Raw genomic sequence first — 25464 nt, forward strand, 5'->3', positions numbered from 1 at the left:
TGGAGAACACCCCCATGCACCCCCTTATTCACCCACCCATCCATCCACTCATTCACCCATCCACTCAGCCACCTACCCATCCCTCTACTCATCTATTCACCCATCCATTCATCTACTCACTCACCCACCCATCCATCAATCCATCTACCCATGTACTTGCCATCTACCAGGTTGGGGGACATGGTAGCGATTCAGATAGTTGAGGCTGTTGCTGTTGTAGAACTTAGACCTGATGGGCCAACACGTGATAAAAAGCCATCCCCAATTGTAGTACACGCTGTGAAGGAAGTAATGGGTGATATGATAGTGAGCCCCTGGGTTGAGGGGAGGCTGCTCTGTGTGTGGGAGACCCCCAGTGTAGTGGCTGGGGGGCCACAGAGGGAGCTGCAAAGCTAAGGCCCGAGGAGTGACTGCTGGGCTTGTTTAGGAAGCTGAAAGGATAGGGCTGGAGTGTGCAGCGTGAGGGCAGAGGTCACGTAGGCCTGTGGGCCAGGGTGGAGTGTGGATTTTATCCCAGGGGCAGCCAGAGTAAGATAGCTGGAGAGTGACTGGCTTTCGTTTCCCTTCGGAAAGATGGCTCTGGAAGCTGCAGGAGTGTGGGCTATAGAGGGCAACGCTGCGCAGGGTGACAGGGAGACCCTGTCCAGCACAGTCGGGCTGCAGGCTTGGGCTGGGGCAGTGGCCGGGAGGAGGGAAGAAGGGGTCAGTTCAACATACATCTTGGAGGCAAAACCAGTGAGACTGGTGAGGGGAGGAGAGTGTGAGGCAAAGCTGTTTGCTGGGAGCCATCTCTGCACTTTGGAGGTGCTCAGGCCCCCTAACAGCCCTCCTCGGGGAGACGCTATTTCCCCCATTTTGTAAATGAGGAAACAGTGTTTCCTCGCAGGTAAGTTATTTGCCTTGGGTCACCCAGGTGAGAAGCTAGAGCTGCGATTCTAACTAGACCTATCTGTGTGAGGGTTCTACCAGGCTTCCACTGGACCGGAAGCTTCCTGGGGCTGCCAGGGGTGGGGGGCTTAGCAGTCAGGGAGGCCTTGGAGCCAGACCTTTGCAGGATAAATTCATTATTAGTTGGAGAATATTTCTAGAACATTGAACACATTTATCTTTTTAAAAAGCACAAGCATTCCAAAGCCAAACTGAAGCAGTTTTGGATGCTCTGGGGCACTTTCCCCATCTAGGGACCACAAAGATGAGAGGCTGACTTTTCATCAGTGGTGTTTCTGCATTTCTGCATGAATGCATGTACACGTGTACACACACACACACACACGCATTCTGGTCATGGGGGCTGGGGAGGCTCATGACAGAGGGTGGGAGGATGGTTGCTCTTGGAGGATGACACCACCTTCCATTTTCCTGGTCGCCTGGGAGGCGACCTGTTCTCCTAAGCTTCAGACCTCAAGGGCTGAGTTTCCTTTCCATCATCATCTCCTCTCTGGGCAGTTCGGGTTCCTGGGTTGAAACTGTAGATCCACCATACCCCGTCTTGAATCGATGCCCTCTGGCCCTGGCCCTAGGCCCCCACCCTTTTGCTAAGCAGAGGAGCTGTGTGTTGCTCAGGTTTGAAAGGTGAGTCTTCGCAGAGGTCGAGGGCCTCTCTCCCGGTCCGGAGGGCCGAGTGTCCTGTGTACCCGGCTAGGCTGCCAGGCTGTGCAGGGGTGTGGAAGGCTCTCATTGTTCCCTGGCTGGCTGTCGCCCCCCACCGCACCCCCAGTCCACCCCCCGGCCTTCATGGATGCTAGGATTTCCGGAGAATTGGGTCACACACAGGCTTTGAACTGTGTGACCAGATACTCACTGTCCCAGACTGAGGCTTCTAGGTCAGAGTTCTTTCTCCTTTTCCCTAAAATTGCTGGGGGCCAGTGCCTTCCTTCTATAAGACATCAGCCTGTCTCTCGGCCTGCCTTCCCTCGTGAGAACCCAGGTGGGGCAGGGAGTTAGTGTTCGCACCTGGCCGCCCACCTTCTTTTGTATTCCTTTGTTTTTTGGTCAGGTGTTCTCTGAGCCTTAGTTTCTTTGGAGTCAGGATTTCTGTGTCTTCGTTAACACACTCAGCCCTCTCAATGCCCAAAGAGCAGAGGCTCAGATGGAAGCTTCTTTATATGGCTGTGAAGAGTGTCTCTGGTTTTCCAGAGACCTAGAAGCCTTTGCCTCTTGTTATGATCACTCCAGCAGCTACCACTTGGTAACAAAGTTAGCGAGTTTTACCACTTGTCTGCGCATGCCAGGGGGGTACAACAGGCATCCCCGCATTTAGCCCTCAAAGAACCTGAGAGGTAGACATGATCTGTGCAGTTTACAGATGCAGGAAGAGGGGCCTAGAGATGGAGTGACTGCCTGAGTGCACCCAGCCGGAAGTCAGCAGAGCTAAGATTCAAACAAGGTTCCTCTGACCCCCAGGAGCGTGCTGGCCTCTAGTTGGGGGGCAGATGGACTCTGGCTGAGAACAGGACACAGGCCTCATGGACCCAAATTCTGAGAGCCTGCCAGGGAGGCCTGATTCATAGTCAGGAAGCCCACGTTCTTTCTGCATCATTTTCTTTTCTGATGACATAAATGATCCGTATCAATCTTCAGTGGATTTGCGCAGAAAGAAACACAGTTAATACTCTGGAGTTTATCCTGCAGTTATTTGTGTGTGTGTGTGTGTGTGTGTGTAAACACATAAACACATATACACACACATCAACAATATATGTGTTACAAAATTAAGGTATACTCTGTGGTTTAGGTCAAGTTTTTATTGTATTGATATTTTGAATAGTTAATACAATGTCATGGTTCGAAATTCAAAGAAACGAAAACAGAACAAAACCAAAAAAAAGAAAAGAAGAGGGTAAATAGTGAAAAATCTCCCTCCCTCCCTTTCCTTTGGTTCCCCTTTCTGTGTTAGTATTTTATATGTAATCCTTCTTGAAGTACAGTGTTTAAATAGGAAAGTGAACACACAGACATATAAATTTTTTTTATTTTTCTCCCATAAGGTAGGGTAACAATAATAGACCCACTTGTCAACACCTTGCTTTTTTCACTTAGAGATCATTCCAAATCTGTTCATGTAGAATTGTTACATTTAAAAAAAAAATTGTCCCATTTTTAACAGATATTTTTCCATGTAATTAAATATTTTTTAAAACTTGATTTTTTTCATGGTTGTGTACACAAAATTAACATCAGGTGGATACATTTTATTTAATTAGACCTATATGATGAACATTTAAGTCATTTTTAGTTTTGGACTATTATAAATTTGTTATGGATATTCTTATTCAGTTATGTTGTGCATCTATGAATATTTCTATAGAATCAATATCTAGAAGTGGAAATACTGTGTCAGAAGGCATGAACTTATTACGAGTTGTCCTCCAGAACGTACCAGTCCATACCATTCAGGTTATGAAAGTATCAATTGCCCCAATACTCTTGCCTTTTTAATGAAAATGGAATTTTTAATTTGCACCTCATATCCATATTAGGTAGTTTTAAAATTGCTTGTTTTTTCTTTCATGTCTATTCGTGTTTTGTGTTCCTTTTTAAAAGTAGGCTCCTCCTGTTTTTCTAATTGATTTGTAAGTACTCTTTATACATTGATCATTAATGTTTTGCTTGTCAATAAATAAGTTCAGCCTGAGTTCTAGTCGTGCCTCTGCCCCGTTCCACGCGCCAGCCTCCAGTGTATCTAGCCAGAGTTACGTGATTGCTGAGATGCACATCCTTTCACCCTTCAGGCGCCAGGAGCTCCGAGAGCTTCGGCTCCTCCAGAAAGAAGAACACCGGAACCAGACCCAGCTGAGCAGCAAGCATGAGCTGCAGCTGGAGCAGATGCATAAACGTTTTGAACAAGAAATCAACGTGAGTGTGAGAAAGGATGGGTCCCCGGAGGGCTTCTTGCCCCGTGTTTTCTTTAAGGGCAGTAGAGAGCCCAATTCCTGTGTTTTCCTGATCTCCTGAGGCATTGGCTTTGTAAACCCAGAATCTCATGAAAGCCCCAGTGCTTTTCTGAGTCGTTCGGGAGGGTGTCCAGAGGGACACTGACCTTTGTTGAGTACCATGCAAGGTAGACAGTCCGGTCTGTTTTTTGCACATGAGGAAACAGAGACTCACCAAGGTTAGGTGACTTGTTCCAGGTCACAGGGCAAAGAGGTGGTCGAGCTGGGATTCAAGCCCAGGTCTGAAGATAAGCTCTGGGCTCTCTCCATCTTGCTTCCCATCTTCCTCCCAAGTATAGAGTGACTTTGCTGAATTTCTCCTTCTGCTCCTTCCAGGCCAAGAAGAAGTTCTTTGACACAGAGCTGGAAAACTTGGAGCGTCAGCAGAAACAGCAAGTGGAGAGGATGGAGCAGGACCATGCCGTTCGCCGCCGGGAGGAGGCCAGGCGGATCCGGCTGGAGCAGGATCGGGACTACACCCGGTTCCAGGAGCAGCTCAAACTGATGAAGAAGGAGGTGAATATGTGTTGGGCGGAGGCTGGGGCGTCTAGGTTGCAAGTGATCAAAACCCCAGCCGAGCCCCACTTCAGCAAACAGAGGGAGTTTGGGGAGCTCATATACCTGAGGAGCTCACGTCCGTGTGTCTGGGTTTATGTGCTCCAGCTGCACCGTGAGGAGCCACTTCTCCATCATCTGGGCTCTGCTGTCTTGTGTTGACTTGACTCCCAGGCAGCTTCCTGGACATCCTCCCAGCCTAGCAATCCCAGCTGAAAGAGAGCAGGGGAGAAGGAAGGGATGGCAGCCCAGAGGGATCTGAGATGCTTTGACCAGAAGGGGGAGCGGGTGCTGGGTGGCAAACGCAGTATGTCTTCTGTGCCCTGCCCTCCTTCTGCCCAAACAGCAGTCCCCTAGTTGGGACCCACGTGGCTCTTCTTCTCTTTCCTCTCCCAGCTGGAAGAGGAAGGGGGAGGTGGCAAAGAGGTAGATGGTCCTGAGACAAAGGGAGAGGGGCAGATTTCCTAGCCTGCCCTGGGGAAGGGCATCTGGGTCCCAAAGAACAGTGCACACGTCCCTCTGTGGAGCCTGTCACCGGCAGGCTGGGCCACACTTGCTGGCCATCCCTAGTCTGCAGAACAGACTCTAAGGGTGGTCTGTGGTGCTGCCGGCCTCAGAGCCCAGCTCCCAGACTGCGGTGTGTGGGTGTGACGTTTGTTGTATCCAGGGGGCCTCAGGCAGCTGCAGGGGCAGGGCTGGGGTGAGCCATGTGGGCACAAAACTGAAGGGGGCGCCAAAAACCTTGGTAATCATCAAGATAAATAATATCCTAGTATAGTGTTTTAAAATAAAAATTACTGCAAAATATTCATGATGAACAGAATGTCAGTTACTTAAAAGTCAGCATCCAACAGGGCCAAGATTAGGGTGAGGTGATGAGTTTGAGTCCTGCAAATATAGGGCTGGATCCTGTCTGTATTTAAAATTTTGATATTCATGGGGCGCCTGGGTGGCTCAGTTGGTTAAGCGTCTGCCTTCAGCTCAGGTCATGATCCCAGGGTCCTAGGTCGAGCCCCGCATCGGGCTCCCTGCTCAGCGGGGAGTCTGCTTCTCCCTCTCCCTTCTCCTGCTGTTCCCCCTGCTTGTGCTCTCTCTCTTGCTCTCTGTCAAATAAATAAAATCTTTAAAAAAAATTTGATAGTCATGATTTTGGGTATGAATTCTGAAATTTTTAAATGCAATTTATCTTGATCACTGAAGTTTATGGTATTCCCTTTTATGCCTGAGATGAGTGCCTCACTGGCCTTACCTGGCCCTCCTGCTGAGAGCCAGGCCGGTGGGCTGGGGTACGGTGCTGATACTAAGCACACCCCCAGCTCCAGGGCAGAGGGCACAGGCTTGGGAGTCAGGCCTGGTTCTGAGTCTTGGCTCTGGACCACTAACTATGTTGAGCTTTAGACAGCAACTTTCCTGAGTCCCACTTACCTCCTATCAAAATGAGAGCTACTCAGCACCTCTTTTATTGACTATCCATACGATGGCACTGTGCTAGGTGCTGGGGGTACTGAGCAAAAGAGAGAGGAACCCCACTCTCAAGATGCTGTTCACTGCCACGGAAGCCAGAAGGTTTTGGCCATTATAGGTGTGCATTTTCTATACCCATCTCTTTCTCCTTTCCTTCTGGCATTCCCCAAAACACGAATATTACACCTTTGGTATTTTCCTGTAAGTCTCTAACACTTTAGTCTTTGTAATCCTTTCTCTCTGTTCATGTTATATAATTTTTATTACTCGCTCTTCAAATTCCCTGGCCCCTCTGTCACCTCCATTCCACCCTGGCTCTGTCCAGTGCTTTCTGGGTTTAGTGTCAGATGCTGTATTGTTTAGTCCTAAGTTTTTTTGCGTGTCTCTTTTTAAAAGATTTTATTTATTTATTTGAGAGAGCACATGTGCATGCGTGTGGGAGAGGGGCAGAGGGAGAGGGAGAAGCTGACTACGCACTGAGCATAGAGCCTGATGCGGGGCTCGATCCCACGACCCCGAGATCATGACCTGAGCTGAAACCAAGAGTCAGATGCTTAACCAACTGAGCCACCCCAGGCGCCCCTTGTCTCTTTTTTAAGGTTTGTATTTCTCTGTTTCCATTAACCTCAAGTATGTTTACCTTCACCTGACGGAGTGCAGTTATAATAGCTGCTTTAAAGTTTTTGTCTGGTAATTCCAATGTCTGGGTCATCCTGGAATTGGCATGTGATGGTTTTTTTTTTTTTGAAAATCGGTCCTAGTTCCCGATTCTTTATATGTTGTTTGGATTTATCATTGCCATTTTGAATGTTACCGTCTATAGACTCTGGGTCCTGTTACAGTCTAGAGAATGTTGACTTTTTAATTTTAGCAGGCAGTCCGATCCTGGTAGTCTCAGACCACAGGTTCTGTCTTGTCTTCTGTGGGTGGCAGCTCCAATCATAGTGTGGTTTTCAAAGTCCCTGCTATATTGCTTTGGGTCTGTCTTGTCCCGCTCAGCTCGGGTGAACTTGAGATGTGCGTGGGCTCATGCACAGAATTAGGGTTTCCCTCCTCCTGCTGCCTTCTCTCTGGGATTCTTCCCATACACTCTTTGACCCGCACAAGCCCAGAACATGAGGTTTCTTACAGAGTTTTAGTTAGCGTTCCCACTGCACCACTGTGTAGGTCTGGGACTGGTGCAAAGCCAGGAGCACAAAAGGAAAAAAAATTAGGAAACTGTCCTAACCTCTTCCATAAGTTTTGGCTCCTCTCATGGTCACCTGTTTTTGTTTACTTTTCAGAGCCCTGGGGTAGTTCTTTTTTGTATTTTACCAGGGTTTTTCATTGTAGTCAGTAGGAGAGAGAGGCTGCTTTGGCTTACACTCACCATGCCGGAAGAACTCCCCTGGAATGTTCTTTTGATCATGGACAGTATTTTTCCACCAGCTGCTCCTAAGAGCCCTCTGCCAGTGAGTTTGGGGTGTCAGACACCTGGAAAGGTGTGGGTTCCTCAGAACTGTCTCAGGAGTTCTGGGTGCCTTAGAGAGAAATGTCATGAATCTCTTCTCCCTCTTCTGTTATAAAAGACAGAAGCTATTTCCAGCTGGCTTGAGCACGCTTGCTGGCCTCTGACCAGGAGGGCAGAAGTGTCACCAGGAATCCTTCCTTTTCAGGTTTTGGCATTGCCTCCTGGCACTGAGTTCTGTCTCAGGCAGGCCCCTCCAGGGTGGCCCACCGTGGCCTCCATCCTCCCAGTTTAGCAACCCCAGAGGAGAGAGAGCAGCTTTCCTCGATAGTTCCGGCACACATCCTAAAGCTCTCACTGGCCCAGCGAGGGTCATATGCTCATCTCTGAACCAGTCCCTGAAGCCGGGGCGTGGAATATGGCGACTGACAGCCTGCGTCATGTGCCCGGCCTCGAGCCAGATGGGGGGGGGGGGGTGCTGTCAGCCCCACCTGAACCTCAGGAGCTGAGGAGACGGTGCCTGAAATGTGTCTTCTTAACCAGGGAGCTAGCACCACTGAGGGGTTAAAAAATAGCTTCGATTATTATAATGGTTTAACAGATTGATAGTTTATCTGTGGGATTACTATTTCCTGGGGGCGGGTGATTAGGAAGAAAATGTCTGAAGGTTGAGAAAGGCTGCCCTAAGGGAAACGGAGGTGCCACCATCAGAAGGGGGCTGGCTAGCAAGCAGCAAAAGCAGCACCTCTTCGCTCCGGGCGAGTCCAAAACCGGAGCCAGCAGCAGACAGGAGTAGGCCAGTGGGGACCACTTGTCCGAGGGGTGTGGTGGAGAGAGGGGTTGGGGGCCAGTGTCTAGAAAGCTGAACCCTGTCTTTGGTCTCCCTGACCCAGGAGTTCAGGGGTGAAGACTTCTTCTCTAGGAAATGTGAGGAGGGAGCCTGACCCTGCCACTCTCCGCTGTTTCTGGTGCAGGTGAAGAACGAGGTGGAGAAGCTCCCCAGGCAGCAGCGGAAGGAGAGCATGAAGCAGAAGATGGAGGAGCATGCACAGAAAAAGCAGCTTCTCGTGAGTCCTTGCCCCTTAGTCGGGGAGCAGAGGGGCTGGAGAGTCCCAGGTTTGAGACCCTGAATGATCAAGATCCCCCTCTCTCTATGCCCATGCCTTGCCCCTTGCATACCCATGTCTCACTCTGAATGCTGAAATCCAGCCTCTCCTTGTTAGCACCTTCCCCAGGCAGCCTTCCTTGACTGCTCTCACTCTAGCTAGAAGTGAGCTCCCCGGCTTCTGGACACCCAGCCCTTTACATCTACTTCTTCCAAAGTGTTTAGTGCCTCCTGCCTTGTCTTAGGGCTGTTCGTATGTCATATCTCCTTGAATAACCCAGTACATCCACCTGCCCACTTGGCATCTTTTGGAATCTCAGATGTCAAACCCACGATCTCCCAGGCCTGGCCCTGTTCTTAGATTCTGAGGGGGCACTGTCCTCCATCCTGCGTCAGGCCAGAAGCCTTGTCATTGTCATTCCTGACACCTCCTTTCCCTCCAACCCTTTATCACCTAAAGCATGGGTTGTGGGTTTTTTTTTGTTTGTTTGTTTGTTTGTTTTAAGCTCCAAACTGTCTCTGGATCTCTTCACTTTGTATCTCTGTGACTCTCTAGCTATGGTCATCTTTTGCCTGGACTGCTGCAGTAGCCTCCCAGCTAGTCTCCCTGCTTCCTCTCTTGCTCTCCTACAGTTTTCTCTCCCACCAGCCAGTGTGATCAACATGAATTCCAAATCTGATCATGTCACTCTCCCCCTATAGCCTTGTGTCTTGAAAGCCTTCAGTGGCTCCCACTTTGTCCATAAGACCAGCCTCCTCATGTGCTTACAAGGCCCGGTGGGTCTGGTTCCAGAGAGCCTCTCCCACCTCATCTCAGTCCCCTCTGCCCCAGCCTCACCAGCCTTCTTTGTAGCCCTTGTCAGACCACGTACTCATTTTCCTCCCACGATGGAGTCTGTACATTTTGCTTCCTCTGCCCCCAAATGTACCCTTAAAAATGCTTTGTATATTTTCCGGTTTAGCATTCATGGCTTACTAGGGTAGGTGCTGTTCGTTTTTCCCTTTGCAGAGGAAGAAACTAAGGCTCAGGGAGGTGACGCTCTACAGAGTTAGCAGTATGGGGCACGGCCCCAAACTCGGTCTGTCTCCAGACTTCATGTTCTCTCCAGGACACCATCATACTGTCCTACAACCTGTCCCTTGATGCTATCATCAGAAAAAGAATTCCGGGCTGGGGAGGGTGGGGAAGACGGCCCCCAGCCCCACAAAGGGAGAGCAGATTGGCTCTTTAAGGAAGCCATTTTGGCAGTGGCATCAAGAGCCTCAACAATGTGCACATTCTTGGCCTGGATTTTCTGTTTCTAGAGACTAGTCCTGAGGATAAATCATCACAGAGGTTTACAAACAGTTAGCTACCAGAGTGTGAGGAGCAGCACCACCTAAAATAGAGATAACCTGGAAACAACCTATTAGGTATTGGGTGAAGAAGCTAGGGTACACCTGGGCCATGAAATATTTTCAGCCATTAAAACTCATTTGATAGAAGATTACATTATGACATGGAAAGGTATTTTTAATTTTTAAAAATAACAGTAAAATAGACCCAACAAAAGCTAGCATCTTAACCATTTTTAAGCATACAGTTCAGTGGTATTAAGTACATCCACACCATTGTGCCAACCATCCCCATCACCCATCTCCAGAACCCTTCATCTGGCAAAACTGAAACTACTACTGAATAAATAGTAACACCCCATGATACCCCTCCCCCAGTCTCTGGCAACCACCATTCTACTTTGTCTCCACGAATCTGACCTCCTATACATGGGATCATACAGTATTTGTCCTTTTGTGTCTGCTTTACTTCAATTAACATGCCCTCGAGATTCACCCATGTGGTAACACGTGTAAGAATTTCCTTCCTTTTCAGGGCCGAGTAATGTTCCACAGTGTGTACTACATTTTGTTTATGCACTCTTCTGTCTGTGGATAGTTGAGTTGTTTCCCCCGTAGCTATCGTGAATAATGCTGTTACGAATATGGGTGTACAAATCTCTAAGTCCTTTTACATAAACATATTTGTGTAGATACCCCCAAACCAGTTGCTACTCCTGGGTGATAGGATTTGTGGGGATTTTTGTTTTTGCTTATGTGTTCCCTAAAGTATTTAAATTTTAATTTTTAAATTCTTTATTATTGCAAATTAAAAATATAGGCAGAAATAGGTACAACCAGAACCCCCTTATTACCTGATCTCAGGAATTATGAACTCATGTTCCCTTACTCCCGCACCCCATTTGATTTTAAATCAAATCCCACATATCCTGTCATTTCACCTGTAAATGTCTCAGTATGTATCTCTCAAAAAATCCACAATACTACAAACGTACCTAAACCTTTAAATATTTAACAATAATTACTTGTTGACATATTTGCAGTTGAATCATTAGTTACATTTCCAATTGTCTCATTAATTTTTTTCTTTTTTACAATTTGATTGAATCAGGGTCCACATAAAGTGCACTTGCCACAATTGGTTGACGTGTCTCTAACGCTCACATTTCCCCATATATGTTTTCTCTGCTGCTCGTGATGACTTTTCTTCTGTAGTAACAGTAGAGGGTGAGACGCCGAGGCCAGCGCTAAAGGTCTGTCCTCCTCTCTCCCACACAGGACCGGGACTTCCTGGCCAAGCAGAAGGAGGACCTGGAGCTGGCGATGAAGAAGATCACGGCTGACAACAGGCGGGAGATCTGTGACAAGGAGCGCGAGTGTCTCACTAGGAAGCAGGAACTCCTTCGAGGTGGGTGCCAGAGAGTGGGCTCTGCTAGGAACTGCTAGGTTCTTCTCCATCCTAACACCAAACAGCATCCTTCAGAGTGAAACATGGGGACAACCCCCACTGAAGTCAGGACTGAGGCACAGATACCAGTTGTCACCAACATTATTCCTGATAAGGGAGGGAGGGATTTAGGGTGGGTAGAAATTGTAAATAAGTACACCGGGTGAACAGGCTGCCGGGAGTGGGGACAGTATTGAGCCCCTTATAAGAGCTATCGTATATCGAGCGACTGCTTTGCCAGGCCATGTGCCAGTCTTCATGGCTCAGTCTCCTTGAATCTTCACCTTAATGCAACGAGGCATTTTTGTAGACGAGAAAACGGATGCTTGCAGAGCGACTGTGCTTTGGCTGGGGTTGCTTGGCTAATGGGTGGTAGAGTGGGCCTTGACCGCGGGTCTCCTCTTGAAGCTGAGCTCCTAACCACCCTGGTGTGGCGGGGCTCTGACAGGTTTGCACGCTGGCGGGTCCCTCACAGCACGGGACCTTCCGGAGACCCCAGTGTGGGCCACTCCCAGAGGGAGGGCAGAGGAACTCCTGGGGAGAGAGGGCTTCTGTATCTGGATGGGGTCACTCAGCAAGGGGGTCCTAGGGTAGAGCTCTGAAGGGCAGCAGGCCTTAGGGTCTTTCTATAGCCCTGGCTTTATCTCATCTCTGCCTAGCAGATGTTTGGTGCAGTCTTGTGTGGGTGTGCACAAAGCAAGTGGGCTCTAAATGGCCAAAGATCTGTTGTTTGAGCTACATGTAAAACAGTTGGATGGGTGAAGATTTGAGTGTGGCACCTGTGGGCTTTTGAGCCAACGGTGCAGCCTGTCGTGAAGAGGTAAAAGACATAGGGCCAGGGTACCAGCACCGTCTCACAACAAAGAAGCTACAGCCAGCACTGTGATGGCTCACACAGCTGAGCAGTGTAGACCCCTCAGTACTTGGGTGCGGGCCAGCAAAATGGGGTCCTGCATGTTCTGACGTTCTGAGGAGCCATAGATGTTTCAGGAAAGCCCGCATTTTCTTTTTTTGTCCCATGATGTCCAGAAGAACCACCCTACTTGTGGGGCAGTGGTTCTGATTTTGGTCAGGAAGCCAAATCACCGTTCCGATGTACTGTGGGCGGCTACCGGTTTTCACAGATCGGAATGAAGTGCAATAAACTGACCATTCTTAGTGGGTTGAGCACAGCCCGCTCTGTGTCTTGCAGGGCATGAGGTCTTCATCTGACACCAGCTCCCTATGGCTGAGCAGAGGATCAGATAATAGACTTCCAGTGATAAAATGCCAGATACTTCTGTCTCAATCATGTATATATAAGGGACATGCAGTGGCCAAGGAGGTGTCCCCCATTTTCCAAAGGAGGAAATAGTGACAAGAGGGCTGTCCTGTCCTCTTCATGAGCCCTTCCCACCTGCCCATTAAGAAACACTGAACATAAACATGTCTCCCAAGAACGTTTCTCCCTCTGTGGTGTGGTTGTACCCATTTGGCAGAGGCAGGAGTGGAGGCCCGGAGAGGGTTTACCACCTGTCCCAAACCCCAGTGAATGAGCTGGGCTTCAGCCTAGGTCTCTGGTTTCTCTGGCTTCGGACTCCAGTCACTTCCTGGTGTACCGCTCTCCTGGGAGCTATCATCTGATGCAGGGCAGGGCAGGGCCCAGTGGGGCTCTGGCCATTAGCATCTCATTAGGCCTCATCCTCCACAGACCGGGAGGCAGCCCTGTGGGAAATGGAGGAGCATCACCTGCAGGAGAGGCACCAACTGGTGAAGCAGCAGCTCAAAGACCAGTACTTTCTCCAGCGGCATGAGCTGGTGCGCAAGCACGAGAAGGTGAGGAGAGGGCTGCCACGAAAAGAGCTGGGTAGGGTGGTGAGGCCACGCCGTAATGGGGCGCCCCTTGAATACAAGCTGTGCTCCCAAGAGGAGCCAGGTGTTGGTCATGGTGAGGCCTGGGGAGGTTCTTGGGATGTCCTGCCTCAGGTGGGGGGGCCAGGAATAGGGGAGACCATGCAGGGCAGCAGACGGGAGCTCCCTCATTCACTCCCTAGGGTGTGTCTTTCACTTTTTTCCCTTTTCCCTCATCTTTCCGTTTTCCCCTTATCTCTCTCTTTCACATGCATGCCCTCAGAATGCTTTTAAGTCTCAACTTAAACACCACCTCTGCCAGGAAGCCTTCCTTAACCCCCTCAGGCCAGGCAAGGGCCAGAGCACCCTCTCCTTCTGTGTGACTGTCTGTCTTGGCTTGATCCCCTCAGTGGGCACAGAGACAGACAAGCCGAGGGGTGCATGTACAGTCAGTGGGTAATTATATCATCTAAGTCTAACGCAAATATATTACCTAATCTAAACACAATGGTGGCAGTCAGCATAGGGCTATGGCGGCTCTAATAAGGGTGCCCGCCCTGGCTAGGAAGTCAGGGGAGGCTCCTTGGAGGAGAGGATGGCCATGCCAAGTTCTGAAATACAAATATTTAATAAGACTTTTGACACCTGCCATCAAGAATGATGAACCGTCCCTGTTAGTATACATTTTCCTCTGAGGTATTAGCTCTAATGGCCTGCCACCACAGATGATACGAGAAGGCATTTAGAAGGTAAAAATCCAAAACATTAACCAAAAGTAACATTTTCTGTTCTCACTTTAAAAATGAACAGTAGAAGTAAAATGGTAGCAGCCTTGCTCTGCTGAGCATTTGGGGCCACGCGGGTCCTGGGCTCCTGAGTTGAGTGTGGCAGCCCTGGGCCTCTCCTGACACCCCCCTGGGGCCCAAAGCACACGTGGCCTCAGGCCCGGCTGGCCATCCCCCCCAGGAGCGGGAGCAGATGCAGCGCTACAATCAGCGCATGATGGAGCAGCTGAAGGTGCGGCAGCAGCAGGAGAAAGCACGGCTGCCCAAGATTCAGAGGAGCGAGGGCAAGACGCGCATGGCCATGTACAAGAAGAGCCTCCACATCAACGGCGCGGGCAGTGCCTCTGAGCAGCGCGAGAAGATCAAGCAGGTGGGGGCCCTGTGGGTGTGCTGTAGGTTTGGTGGGGCCTGAATCTTAAACAGAAAATATAAGCTGCAGCACCGGGTGTGCCAGTCACACCCTCATCAGCCCCCCCGCCCTGCTGGACAGACGAGGAAACTTGCTCACGTTCCCTTTCAGTCCTGCAGCTTCCTCTGCTGGTAAACCCCTTCCTCTCGTCTACCAAGACGCCCCCTGCATGTCACCCCTGTGTCTTGGGGACGTGGAGTCGGTGGCCGTTGGCCCATGTTGTGTTGTGTCCCCACCAGCCTGAGTCTCAGCTTAGGAGGAAGGCATACCCTGAATGCTGTAGGGCACAACTCGGGTTGTGCACAAAGCAGCCCCTCTGACGGGTGGAGGTGGGTCCCCCGGCCTGTGGCCCTCTGAGGCGCTCACCCTCTCTCTGTTGCAGTTCTCCCAGCAAGAGGAGAAGAGGCAGAAGTCGGAGCGGCTGCAGCAGCAGCAAAAACACGAGAACCAGATGCGGGACATGATGGCACAGTGTGAGAGCAACATGAGCGAGCTGCAGCAGCTGCAGGTACAGCCCTCCCTGCCCCCCTTCTTGGACTGCCTCAGTTTCCCTCAAGGCAGTCCACTCTCAGGGACCAAAGACTCTCATCAAAGGAGCCTGGGCTAAAACCATTTCCATCCTGCTGTGTAATGTTGGCCAAATCCCATCCCCTCCCAGGCTGTGAATGGGTATGGGGTGGGGGTGAGGACTGGAGTGAGGCTCTGTAAGAAAGTGCCTTGCCTGGGGCCTGGCAGTGGCATGCTGCTGGATTTCTTGGTCATCACTGTCTTGGGACACGGTGTCCCAATTACCCTCCTACCAAAACTAGACATTATAAGTAAGGAAAACAACAAACCACTATCTCTCGTAAATACAGATGCACAAATCCTCAACAAAATATTAGCACGTAACGGGGCGCCCCTTGGACTCCAACAACATATAGAAAGAATCCAAGTGGGCTTTATCCCAGGCTGGTTCAACATTCAAAAATCAGTGTAATCCAGAACATCAACAAGCTAAACAAGAACATGATCACATCAACAGATGCAAAAAAGCATTTGACAAAACCCAACACTCAATCATGATAACACTTTTAGTAAACTAGGAACAGAGGGGAACTTCCTCAACTTGACAAAGAACACCCACAAAAACCTACAGCTAATATCATCTTTAATGGCAAGAGGCTCAAAGCTTTCCCACTGAGATCAGGGAAGGGTATCCTGATCTTGGTGTCCCTTTTCCCCAGGGGAGATCCTGACCTCTTCAAGATTCTTGACTCCTGAGCTTGCCCCATGCCTGAGGGGTGCCACCCCATGAGCTGGTACTTGGAGCCCCCTTGTGGTGGAGCAAGGCATTGCCATACCTGCGGGATGGGCCGACTCAAACCTCTGATTTCAGGAAATTGGTCAGGCTATTGGATCCATTTGGCAATTTCTGGAGAGGCAGAGAGGTGTGGAGAAAACATGACAGGCGCTGAAGCCTGTCAGGTAGGGACTCTGCCATTTGTCGCTGTGTGAATTTTAGCCAACCCCCTCACCTTCTGCATCTGTTTTCCCATCCCTGCCTCATGGAGTTACTGGGAGCATTAATAAAGTCCCAGGGGCCCAGCTCCTGGCAGGTGAAAGGTACTCCACGCTGCTAGGAATATTGTTTCTAACTAAACCGATTTCTAAACTCTCAGAAGCCCAAAATGAAAATCCCCCAATGGGTTTCACTCTTCCAACCCAATAGGTTGAGGCATCTGGATGAAGGGACTTGCCCCTTGCTTTATATTCTCTGTGAGGAATCAACAGGGACTTGTCCCTTTTGCCTATGAGAAATTCTAAGTAACTTACCTCAGAGAGAGAACGGTAATGTTGGGAGTGTCTCAGTCAGGTCCATGTCCTCATCCTTACTACAAATTTCTCCTGAAGAAATGACATACAATACAGAAAATTACATATATAGTGAATCTTAACTCTGGCTGCCATAACGAAATACCAGTCTAGGTGGCCTAAACGACAGTTTATTTTCTCACAGTTTTGGAGCCTGGAAGTCTAAGATCAGCTTACCAGTGCGGTTGGGTTCTGGTGAAGCCTCTCTTCCTGGCCTGCAGATGTCTGCCTTCTTGCTCTGTCCTCACATGGCAGAGAGAAAGAGAAAGCAACCCCTCTAGTGTCTCTTCTAAGTACACTAATCCCATCATGAGGGCCCCACCCCTAGGACCTCAACTAAACTTAATTTTTTCCTAAAGGTCCCACCTCCAAATACCATCATATTGGGGATTAGGGCTTCAACATACGAATTTTGGGGAGACACAATTCAGTCCAAAGCATGAATACAATGCTATTTAAAATAGTGAAAATTAAGAGCAACCTAAGTGACCAGACATAGGGGAATGTTTAAGTAAATTTGATGAATCCACACTGTGGGATATTCTGTAGGCATTAAAAATGATTATGAAAAATGTTAATTCTGTGTAGAAATGTTACATTATAATGTTAAGGGTTGGGGGAAGCAGGTTTCAGAAATGTATATACAGGGTGAGCTAAACAACATCTAGAACATCTAAACTTTTGCAGTGGTTTGCCTCTAGTGGTGGGATTAGGGGACTTATTTTTATTTATTGTTAATGTTTTATAGTTTTGTTAAAGTGACATATACGTTCATGTTGAAAAATTCAAACAATGCAAAAAAGCACAAAGAAGAGAGCTGCAAATTACTGCAGATCCCATCACATAATAAGAACTATTAACATGAATATTCTGAAATATTCCTCCAGGCGTATCTTGGTATCTATGTACTTACAGAGTTTCATATAAATTATAATCCAGGAGAAGAAATAAATGAATATAATGCTGGTGCTGTCACGACTACAGCATGAGGTACGTTTCAGCCCTCTCCACCTCTGCCTTCTGAGTTTCTTACCTGTTCTGCTTGGAATTTGTTCCAGAATGAAAAGTGTCACCTCCTGGTAGAACATGAAACCCAGAAGCTGAAGGCTCTAGATGAGAGCCATAACCAGAACCTGAAGGAATGGCGGGACAAGCTTCGGCCACGCAAAAAGGTAACCATGTCTGGGCTTGTGGGCTTGGTGGTAGACTCTTCATGCTGAGCCACAGGTGTCTGCCTACGATGTGAATACAGATATAAATAAGATATGGATTTATACATTTACTTTAAGAAACTGGCTCATACGATTGTGGATAGCTGCTAAGTCTGAAATCTGCAGGGCAGGTTACAGGTTGGAGACCCAGGGAAGAGTTGATGTTGCAGTTTTGAGTCCCAGGGCAGTCTGGAGGCAGAATTCCTTTTTCCTTAGGGGAACCTCAGTCTTGAGGCCTTCAACTAGTTGGACGAGGCTCACCCACATTAGGGAGGGTAATCTACTTTACTCAGAGTCTACTGAGTTAAATATTAATCACATCTAAAAGTTCCTTCCCAATGACATCTCTATGGGTATTTGACCAAACAACTGGGTACCATGTCTTGCGAGGTTGACACGTAAAATTAACCATCACAGGTCCTCAGTGCAGTCAGCTGTAAAGTGGATGTGAATATTGTGTAGTGTGATGCAAAAAGTCATTAGCCAGCCCATAGAACAGACTAAGGACATACTCCTTTCCTTCCACTCCTAAACTCTCTGAGGAGAGAGCTTACCCCCTAATTGCCCTTGATCAGGTATCCTGAAGCCCTGAGGTTGGTTCTGCCATCATACATCAGCTCTGCTTGTTCTAACTGTGTTCTGGACAAGAGGCAGCTGCCCACCTCAGCTGTCTGATGGCCTCGGAAGTCCTTGAAGTGAGACTTCCGCACCTGTGCTAATGGAGCTTTTTGTCTGGAAGTGGCCACGGTCCCAGACCTTCCTCTTAGTAGGCCCATGTTTATCATTTTCTCTATCACTGCCTGTTGGGACTTTTGATACTTGACACTCAAATCAATAATGCTCCTGCTGACATAGGTTGACTCTGGTATCAGGAAATAAATGTTCACCTGGTTCTCTTACATGGGTGTTCTATATCCTTGGCACATCCTGAAAATGAATGATCACGTTGCCTCTAGCAACTGCCTCATTATTTCCAGGGCACCTGGATTTAGAGGAGGTACCACAGTGTATGTCTGGGGAGCTGCATTGGATTTTGCCTGTGGGGCTGCTATTATGCAGAATTCTTTTTTTTTTTTTTTTTTAGGACTTTATTTATTTGAGAGACAGAGGGAGACTACAAGCAGGGGGGAGGGGCAGAGGGAGAAGCAAACTCCCTGCTGAACAAGGAGCCTGATGCAGGACTCGATTCCAGGACTCTGGGATCATGACCTGAGCCAAAGGTAGACACTTAACCAACTGACCCACCCAGGCGTCCTTTTTTGCAGAACTCTACGTAGAACCGTCTGTCATTAGCTATCTGGGTTACTGTGGGAACACTGAACCAGAAGTGATATTACTCTTGCATTATAGTCTATAGTCTTGAGCTATACAGGGGCAGGGGAGATGACTGTACACTATAGAATAGTTTTAGAAAAATTCAGACTTCTTTCTTCCAAGTAAGTACAGAATATCTGGTAGCGGCAATAAAGTGGTGCTTGGGTGACAGTTAACACAGAATATGGCCTCAGACAAGTCTTCCCTTTCAACCTCGCTTTTTAGGGCTATAAAATGTAGATAACATTTCTTCCCTTAAAGCAAGTGTTAGTAAACTATTGTCCATGGGCCAAATCTGGCCTACCATCTATATTTGTAAATAAAGTTTTATTGGAACACAGCCAAGCTCATGTCTCTGGCTGATTTTGCACTACCACGGCAGTTGACTAGTTGTGACAGAGACCTCACAGCCTGCAAAGTTGAAAATATTTATAATCTGGCCCTTTACAGAAAAAAGATTACAGACTCATATAGATGACTATATGTGGTAGGTATGAGAGAGTAGTGCTTCAGAGCACAGGCTTTGGAGTAAGACAGGCATGCAATAAAGTCCTGACTCCCCTATTACTAGCTGTGAAACCCTGGGCAAGTTGCTAAACGTCTCTGCTCTGAAAGTGGTAGCTATGATAATTAAATTGTTATTCCTATAGCAGAGGTCACAAACTGAAACTGGCTTACAGGTGTTAGGTTTGGCCAACATATAGAAATCTCAACATTTTTTTGAAAGTTGCCAACCTTGGGGCGCCTGGGTGGCTCAGTCGGTTGACCAAGCCTTCAGCTTGGGTCATGATCCCAGGGTCCTGGGATTGAGCCCTGCATCGGGCTCCTTGCTCAGTGGAAGCCTGCTTCTCCCTCTACCTGCCGTTCCCCCTGCTTGTGCACTCTCTCTCAGATAAATAAATAAAATCTAAAAGAAAAAAAAAAAAGTTGCCAACCTTTAAATTAAGTACAGGCATACCTGTTTTATTGTACTTCACAGACAATTGTGTTCCCCTCCCCCAAACTAATGGTTTGTGGCAACCCCATGGTGAGTATATATATGAGTGTCATTTTTCCAATAGCATTTGCTTACTTCATGTCTCTGTGTCAGATTTTGGTAATTCTTGCAATATTTTAAACTTTTCATTATTACTTGTTATGGTGATCAGTGATCTTTGATGTCTGTTTTGGGGTGCCACGAAACTTGACCACAAAAGATGGTAAACTTCAAAACAAGTCTCAATAAATTTAAGAAGACTGAAATCATATCATGCATCTTTTCCAACCACAACAGTATGAGAGTGATTCAAAATCTTTGGGACAGTTTATAGTGATACTGGCTTATCTCAAGAAACAAGAAAAAAATCTCACATAAATAACCTTATGCCTAAAGGAGCTAGAAAAGAACAAAGCCTAAGGTTAATAGAAGATAGGAAATAAAGATTAGAGCTTCAAATGAAATTGAGACTAACAATGAATACCAAGAGCCACTTCTCTGAAGAGTTAAACAGAATGGATAAACCTTTAGCCAGTCTATCAAGAAAATTAGCCAGTCTATCAAGAAAAAAAGAGAAAGGACTCAATAAAATCAGAAATGAAAGGGAACATCCAGCACAAGAGAAATATAAAGGATTATAAAGAATAGTACAAAACATTATATGCCAACAAATTGGACAACCTAGAAGAAATGGATAAATTCCTAGAAACAATCTTCTAAAACTGAATCAGGAAGAAATAGAAAATCTGAACAGACCAATTATTAGGAATGAAATGAAATTGGTAATCAAAAAACTACCACCACCAACAAAAAAGCCTAGGTCCAGATGGATTCACAGTGAATTCTACCAAACATTTAAAGAAGAGATTATTTTCCTCAGTCTATTCCAAAAAATAGAAGAGCAAAGAATGCTTCCAAGTACATTCTAGGAGGCCAGAATTAATCCTGATACTAAAACCAAAGACACTAAAAAAGAGAAAACCACAGGTCATATCCCTGATGAACAAAGTGCCAAAATTCTGAACAAAGTATTCGCAAACCATATTCAACAAGGATCATTTACCATCATCAAGTAGGATTTTTTTCTGGGGATGCAAGATCAGTCAATATGATACATACCAACAAAATGAAGGATAAAAGTCATATCATCTCAGTAGATGCAGAAAAAGTTTTAACAAAATCCAGCATCTGTTGGTGATAAACACTCTCAATAGAGTGGGTTTAGAGGGAACATACAACATAATAAAGGTCATATATGAAAAACCCACAGCAAACATAACTCAATGGTAAAATACTGAGAACTTTTCCTCTAAGATCAGGAATAAGACAAGGAGAGTGTGCCCACTCTCATAACTTTTATTCAGCATAGTAGTGAGAATCCTAGCCACAGCAATGGGCTAAAAAAAAGATTAAATATTTCCTTACCAATTTGGATGCCTTTTAACTGTTACTATTTGCAGATGACGTAATACTATACATAGAAAACCCTAAAGACGCCACCAAAAAAAAAAAAAACACTTAATTTTATGTCCTGCAGCTTTACTGAATTTAGTACTTCTAATATACACAGAAATAGGTGGTATTTCTATATACTAATAACACAGTAGCAATAAAGATAAGTTAAGAAAGCAATCCCATTTATAACTGCACCCAAAAGAATAAAATACCTAGGAATCAACCAGACTATAAGACATTGATGAAAGAAATTGAAGATGGGGCACCTGGGTGGCTCAGTCGTTAAGCGTCTGCCTTCGGCTCAGGTCATGATCCTGGGGTCCTGGGATCGAGCCCTACATCGGGCTCCCTGCTCTGCGGGAAGCCTGCTTCTCCCTCTCCCGCTCCCCCTGCTTGTGTTCCTGCTCTCACTGTGTCTCTCTCTGTCAAATAAATAAATAAAATCTTTAAAAAAAAAAAAAAAGAAATTGAAGATGACAAAAACAAATGGAAAGATATTCCATGCTCATGGGCTGAAAGAATTAACACTGTTAAAATTTCCATATGCTCAAAGCAATCTACAGATTCAATGCAGTCCTATCAAAATACCAACAGTATTTTTCACAGAACTAGAATAATACTAAAATTTGTATGGAACCACAAAAGACCCCAAATAGCGAAGGAAATCTTAAAAAATAACAAAGCTGGAAGTATCAGGATCTCAGATTTCAACATACACTACAAAGCTGGAATAACCAAAACAGTATGGTACTGACACAAAAATAGACACAAATCAGTGGAACATAATAGAGCCCAGAAATAATCCCACACTTATATGGTCAATTAATCTATGACAAAGGAGGCAAGAATATACAATGGGGAGAAAAAAAACTGGACAGCCATACAAAAGAATGAAAATGAACCACTTTCTTATACTACACATAAAAATAAACTCAAAATGGATTAAAGACCTAAATGTGAGACCTGAAATCAAAAATCCTAGAAGACAGCATAGGCAGTAATTTTTCTAACATAGGCTATAGTAGTATTTTTCCTAGGTATGTCTCCTAAGGCAAGGGAAACAAAAGCAAAAATAAACTATTGGGACTACCCCAAACTAAAAACCTTTTTGCATAGCAAAGGAAACCATCAACAAAATGAAAAAGCAACCTACTGAGTGGGAAAAGATATTTGCAAATGATATGTCTGATAAGGGGTTAATATCCAAAATACATAAAGAACTTAACTTAACCACCAAAAAACCCCCCAATGGGTAGAGGACATGAATAGACATTTTTCCAAAGACAGACATTTGACCAACAGATACATGAAAAGATGTTCAACATCACTAATCATCAGGGAAATGCAAATCAAAACCACAAGCAGGTATCACCTTGCACCTGTCAGAATGGCTCATATTAAAAAGACAAGAAATAACAAGTATTGACATGGATGCCGAGAAGAAGGAACTTTTGTGCACTGTTGGTGGAAATGTAAGTTGGTGCAGCCACTGTGGGAAACAGTATGGAAGTTCCTCAAAAAATTAGAAATAGCATATGCTCCAGTAATTCCACTATTGGGTATTTAGAAAACAAAACAAAAACATTAATTTGAAAAGATACATGCACCCCTATATTTATTGCAGCATTATTTACAATAGTCAAGATAGGGAAGTAACCCAAGTGTCCATCAATCGATGAATGCATAAAGAAGACGTGATACACACACACACACACACACTGGAATATTACTTAGCCATGAAAAATGAGATTTTTGCCATTTCAGACAACGTGAGGGTATAATGCTAAGTGAAATAAGTCAGACACAGAAAGAAAAATATGGTATGTTTCACATATACGTGGAATCTAAACAGAACAGAGTAGACAAAAAGCAGAAACAAACCCATTAAGTGTAGAGAACTGATGGTTGCCAGAGAGGAGAGGGGTGAGGGGATGGACAAAAATGGGTGAAGGGGAGTGGGAGATACAAGCTTCCAGTTGTAGAATGAATAAGTCACAGGGATAAAAGTTGCAGCATTGGGAACATAGTCAAGAGTATTATAATAGCATTATGTGGTGACAGATGGTAGTTACACTTGCGGTGAGCATAGCATAATATACAGACTTGTCAAATCACTGTGTTGTACACTTGAAACTAATGTAACATTGTGTGTCAACTATACTTCAATAAAATAAATCATAAAATACACTTTAGGAAAAAACAATAAGATGGCCAATTGGTGTGTATCTTCTGACTGCTCCATTAGTCGACTGGCCATTCCCCTGGCTCTCTCCCTTTCTGCTCAGGCCTCATTCCATGAGACACAGTAATATCGAAATTATGCTAGTTAATAACCCTACAGTGGCCTCGCAGTGCTCAAGTGAAAGGAAGAGCTGCACGGCTCTCACTTTAAATCAGAAGCTAGAAATGATTAGGCTTAGTGAGGAAGGCAATGTTGAAAATTGAGATAGGCCAAAACCTGGCCTCTTGCACCAAACAGTTATAGTCAAGTTGTGAACGCAAAGGAAAAGTTTTGAAGGACATTATAAGTGCTACTCTAGTGAATACATGAATGATAAGAAAGCCAAACAGCCTCACTGCTGAAATGGAGAAAATTTTTGTAGATCAAACCGGCCACAAATTCCCTTAAGCCAAGACCTAATCCAGCGCAAGGCCCTACCTGTCTTCAGTTCTGTGAAGACTGAGAGGTGAGGAAGCTGCAGAAGAAGAGTTTGAAGTTAGCAGAGTTTGGTTCATGAGGCTTAATGGAAGGAGCCGTCTCCAGAACAGAAAAGTGCAAGGTGAAGCAGCTAGTGCTGATGTAGAAGCTGCAGCAAGGTATCCAGAAGATGTAGCTGAGATAATTCATGACAGTGGCTACACTAGATAACAGATTTTCAATATAACAGCCTTCTGTTAGAAGAAGAGTTTATAGCTGGAGAGAAGTCAGTGCCTGCCTTCAGAGCTTCAAAGGACAGGCTGACTCTCATTACAGGCTAGTGCAACTGGTGACTTTAAGTTGAAGCCAGTGCTCATTTACCATTCCAAAAATCCCAGGGCCCTTAAGAATTATGCTAAATCTACTCTACCTTTGTTCTCTAAATGGAACAGCAAAGCCTTGATGACAGCATATCCACTCACAGTGTGGTTTACTATTTTAAGCCTACTGTTGAGACCTACTGCTCATTAGCAGTGCACCTGGTCACCCAAGAGCTCTGATGGAAATGTACATGATTGATGGTTTTTTGTTTTTTAGAGAGAGAGCGTGAGCATGTGTGAGCAGGGGTGGGGGGTGTAAAGGGGGAGAGAGAGAGAGAGAGAGAGAGAATCTTAAGCAGGCTCCATGCCCAGCACAGAGCTCAATGTGGGGCTCGATCTCCTGACCCTGAGATCATAACCTGAGCTGAAACCAAGAGTCCGGACACTTAACTGACTAAGCCATCCAGACACCCCTAATGATGTTGTTGTTGTTTTAAAAGATCAATGTTTTCATGCTTGCTAACACAATATCCATTCTGCAGCCCATGGGTCAAGAGTAATTTTGACTTTCAAGTGTCATTATTTAAGAAATACATTTCCTGAGGCTATAGCTGCCATAGACAGTAATTCTTCTGATGGATTTAGGCAAAGTAAGTCAAAAACCTTCTAGAAAGGATTCACCATTCTAGATGCCATTAAGTACATTCACGATTCATGAGAAAAGGTCAAGATATCAACATGAACAGGAGTTTGGAAAGAAGATGATTCCAACCGTCATGGACGACTTTGAGGCATTCAAGACTTCAGTGGAGAAAATAACTGCAGATGTGGTGGAAACAGCAAGACAACAAGAACTAGAAGTGGAGCCTGAAGGTGTGGCTGAAATACTGCAATCTCAGGACAAAACTTAAATGGATGAGGAAGTGCTTCCTATGGATGAACAAAGAAAGTGGTTTCTTGAGATGGAATCTACTCCCGGTGAAGATTATTGAAATGACAAAAAATTTGGAAATATCGCATGGTTAGTTGATAAGACAGAGGCAGGGTTTGAGAGGACTGACTCTAATTTTGAAAGAAGTTCTGTGGGTAAAATGCTGGCAGATGGCATCACATGCTACAGAGAATGTTTGTGAAAGGAAGAGTCAGTTGATGTGGCAAACTTCACTGTTGTCTTATTTTAAGAAACTGTCTTGTATGTGAACTTCAATAATAAAAATTAAGAAATAACTACACTTACCATGGCGAACAAAGCATAATGTACAGCATTGTCGAATCACTATGTTGTACACCTGAAAGTAATATAAACATTGTATGTCAATTATACTTCAATAATAAAAAAAAATTGCCACAGCCACCCCAACCTTCAGCAACCCCTTGTTCAGTCAGC

At 45.9% G+C, this 25464-nt stretch overlaps 1 protein-coding gene across 1 annotated transcript in view; it reads left to right on the forward strand.

The window, feature by feature from the left end:
* Positions 1–25464, forward strand: part of STK10 (serine/threonine kinase 10) — a 119894-nt gene that overhangs the window by 89392 nt on the left and 5038 nt on the right. The window contains exons 11-18 of the mRNA XM_021698333.1: positions 3732–3855; positions 4269–4448; positions 8373–8465; positions 11117–11246; positions 12976–13100; positions 14082–14270; positions 14692–14817; positions 17222–17335. Coding sequence (XP_021554008.1) covers positions 3732–3855; positions 4269–4448; positions 8373–8465; positions 11117–11246; positions 12976–13100; positions 14082–14270; positions 14692–14817; positions 17222–17335 — 1081 coding nt within the window. The remainder of the gene's footprint in view (positions 1–3731; positions 3856–4268; positions 4449–8372; positions 8466–11116; positions 11247–12975; positions 13101–14081; positions 14271–14691; positions 14818–17221; positions 17336–25464) is intronic.

The sequence above is a fragment of the Neomonachus schauinslandi genome, chromosome 7 (genome assembly GCF_002201575.2).
Source record: "Neomonachus schauinslandi chromosome 7, ASM220157v2, whole genome shotgun sequence".
NCBI classification, from domain to species: Eukaryota; Metazoa; Chordata; class Mammalia; order Carnivora; family Phocidae; genus Neomonachus; species Neomonachus schauinslandi.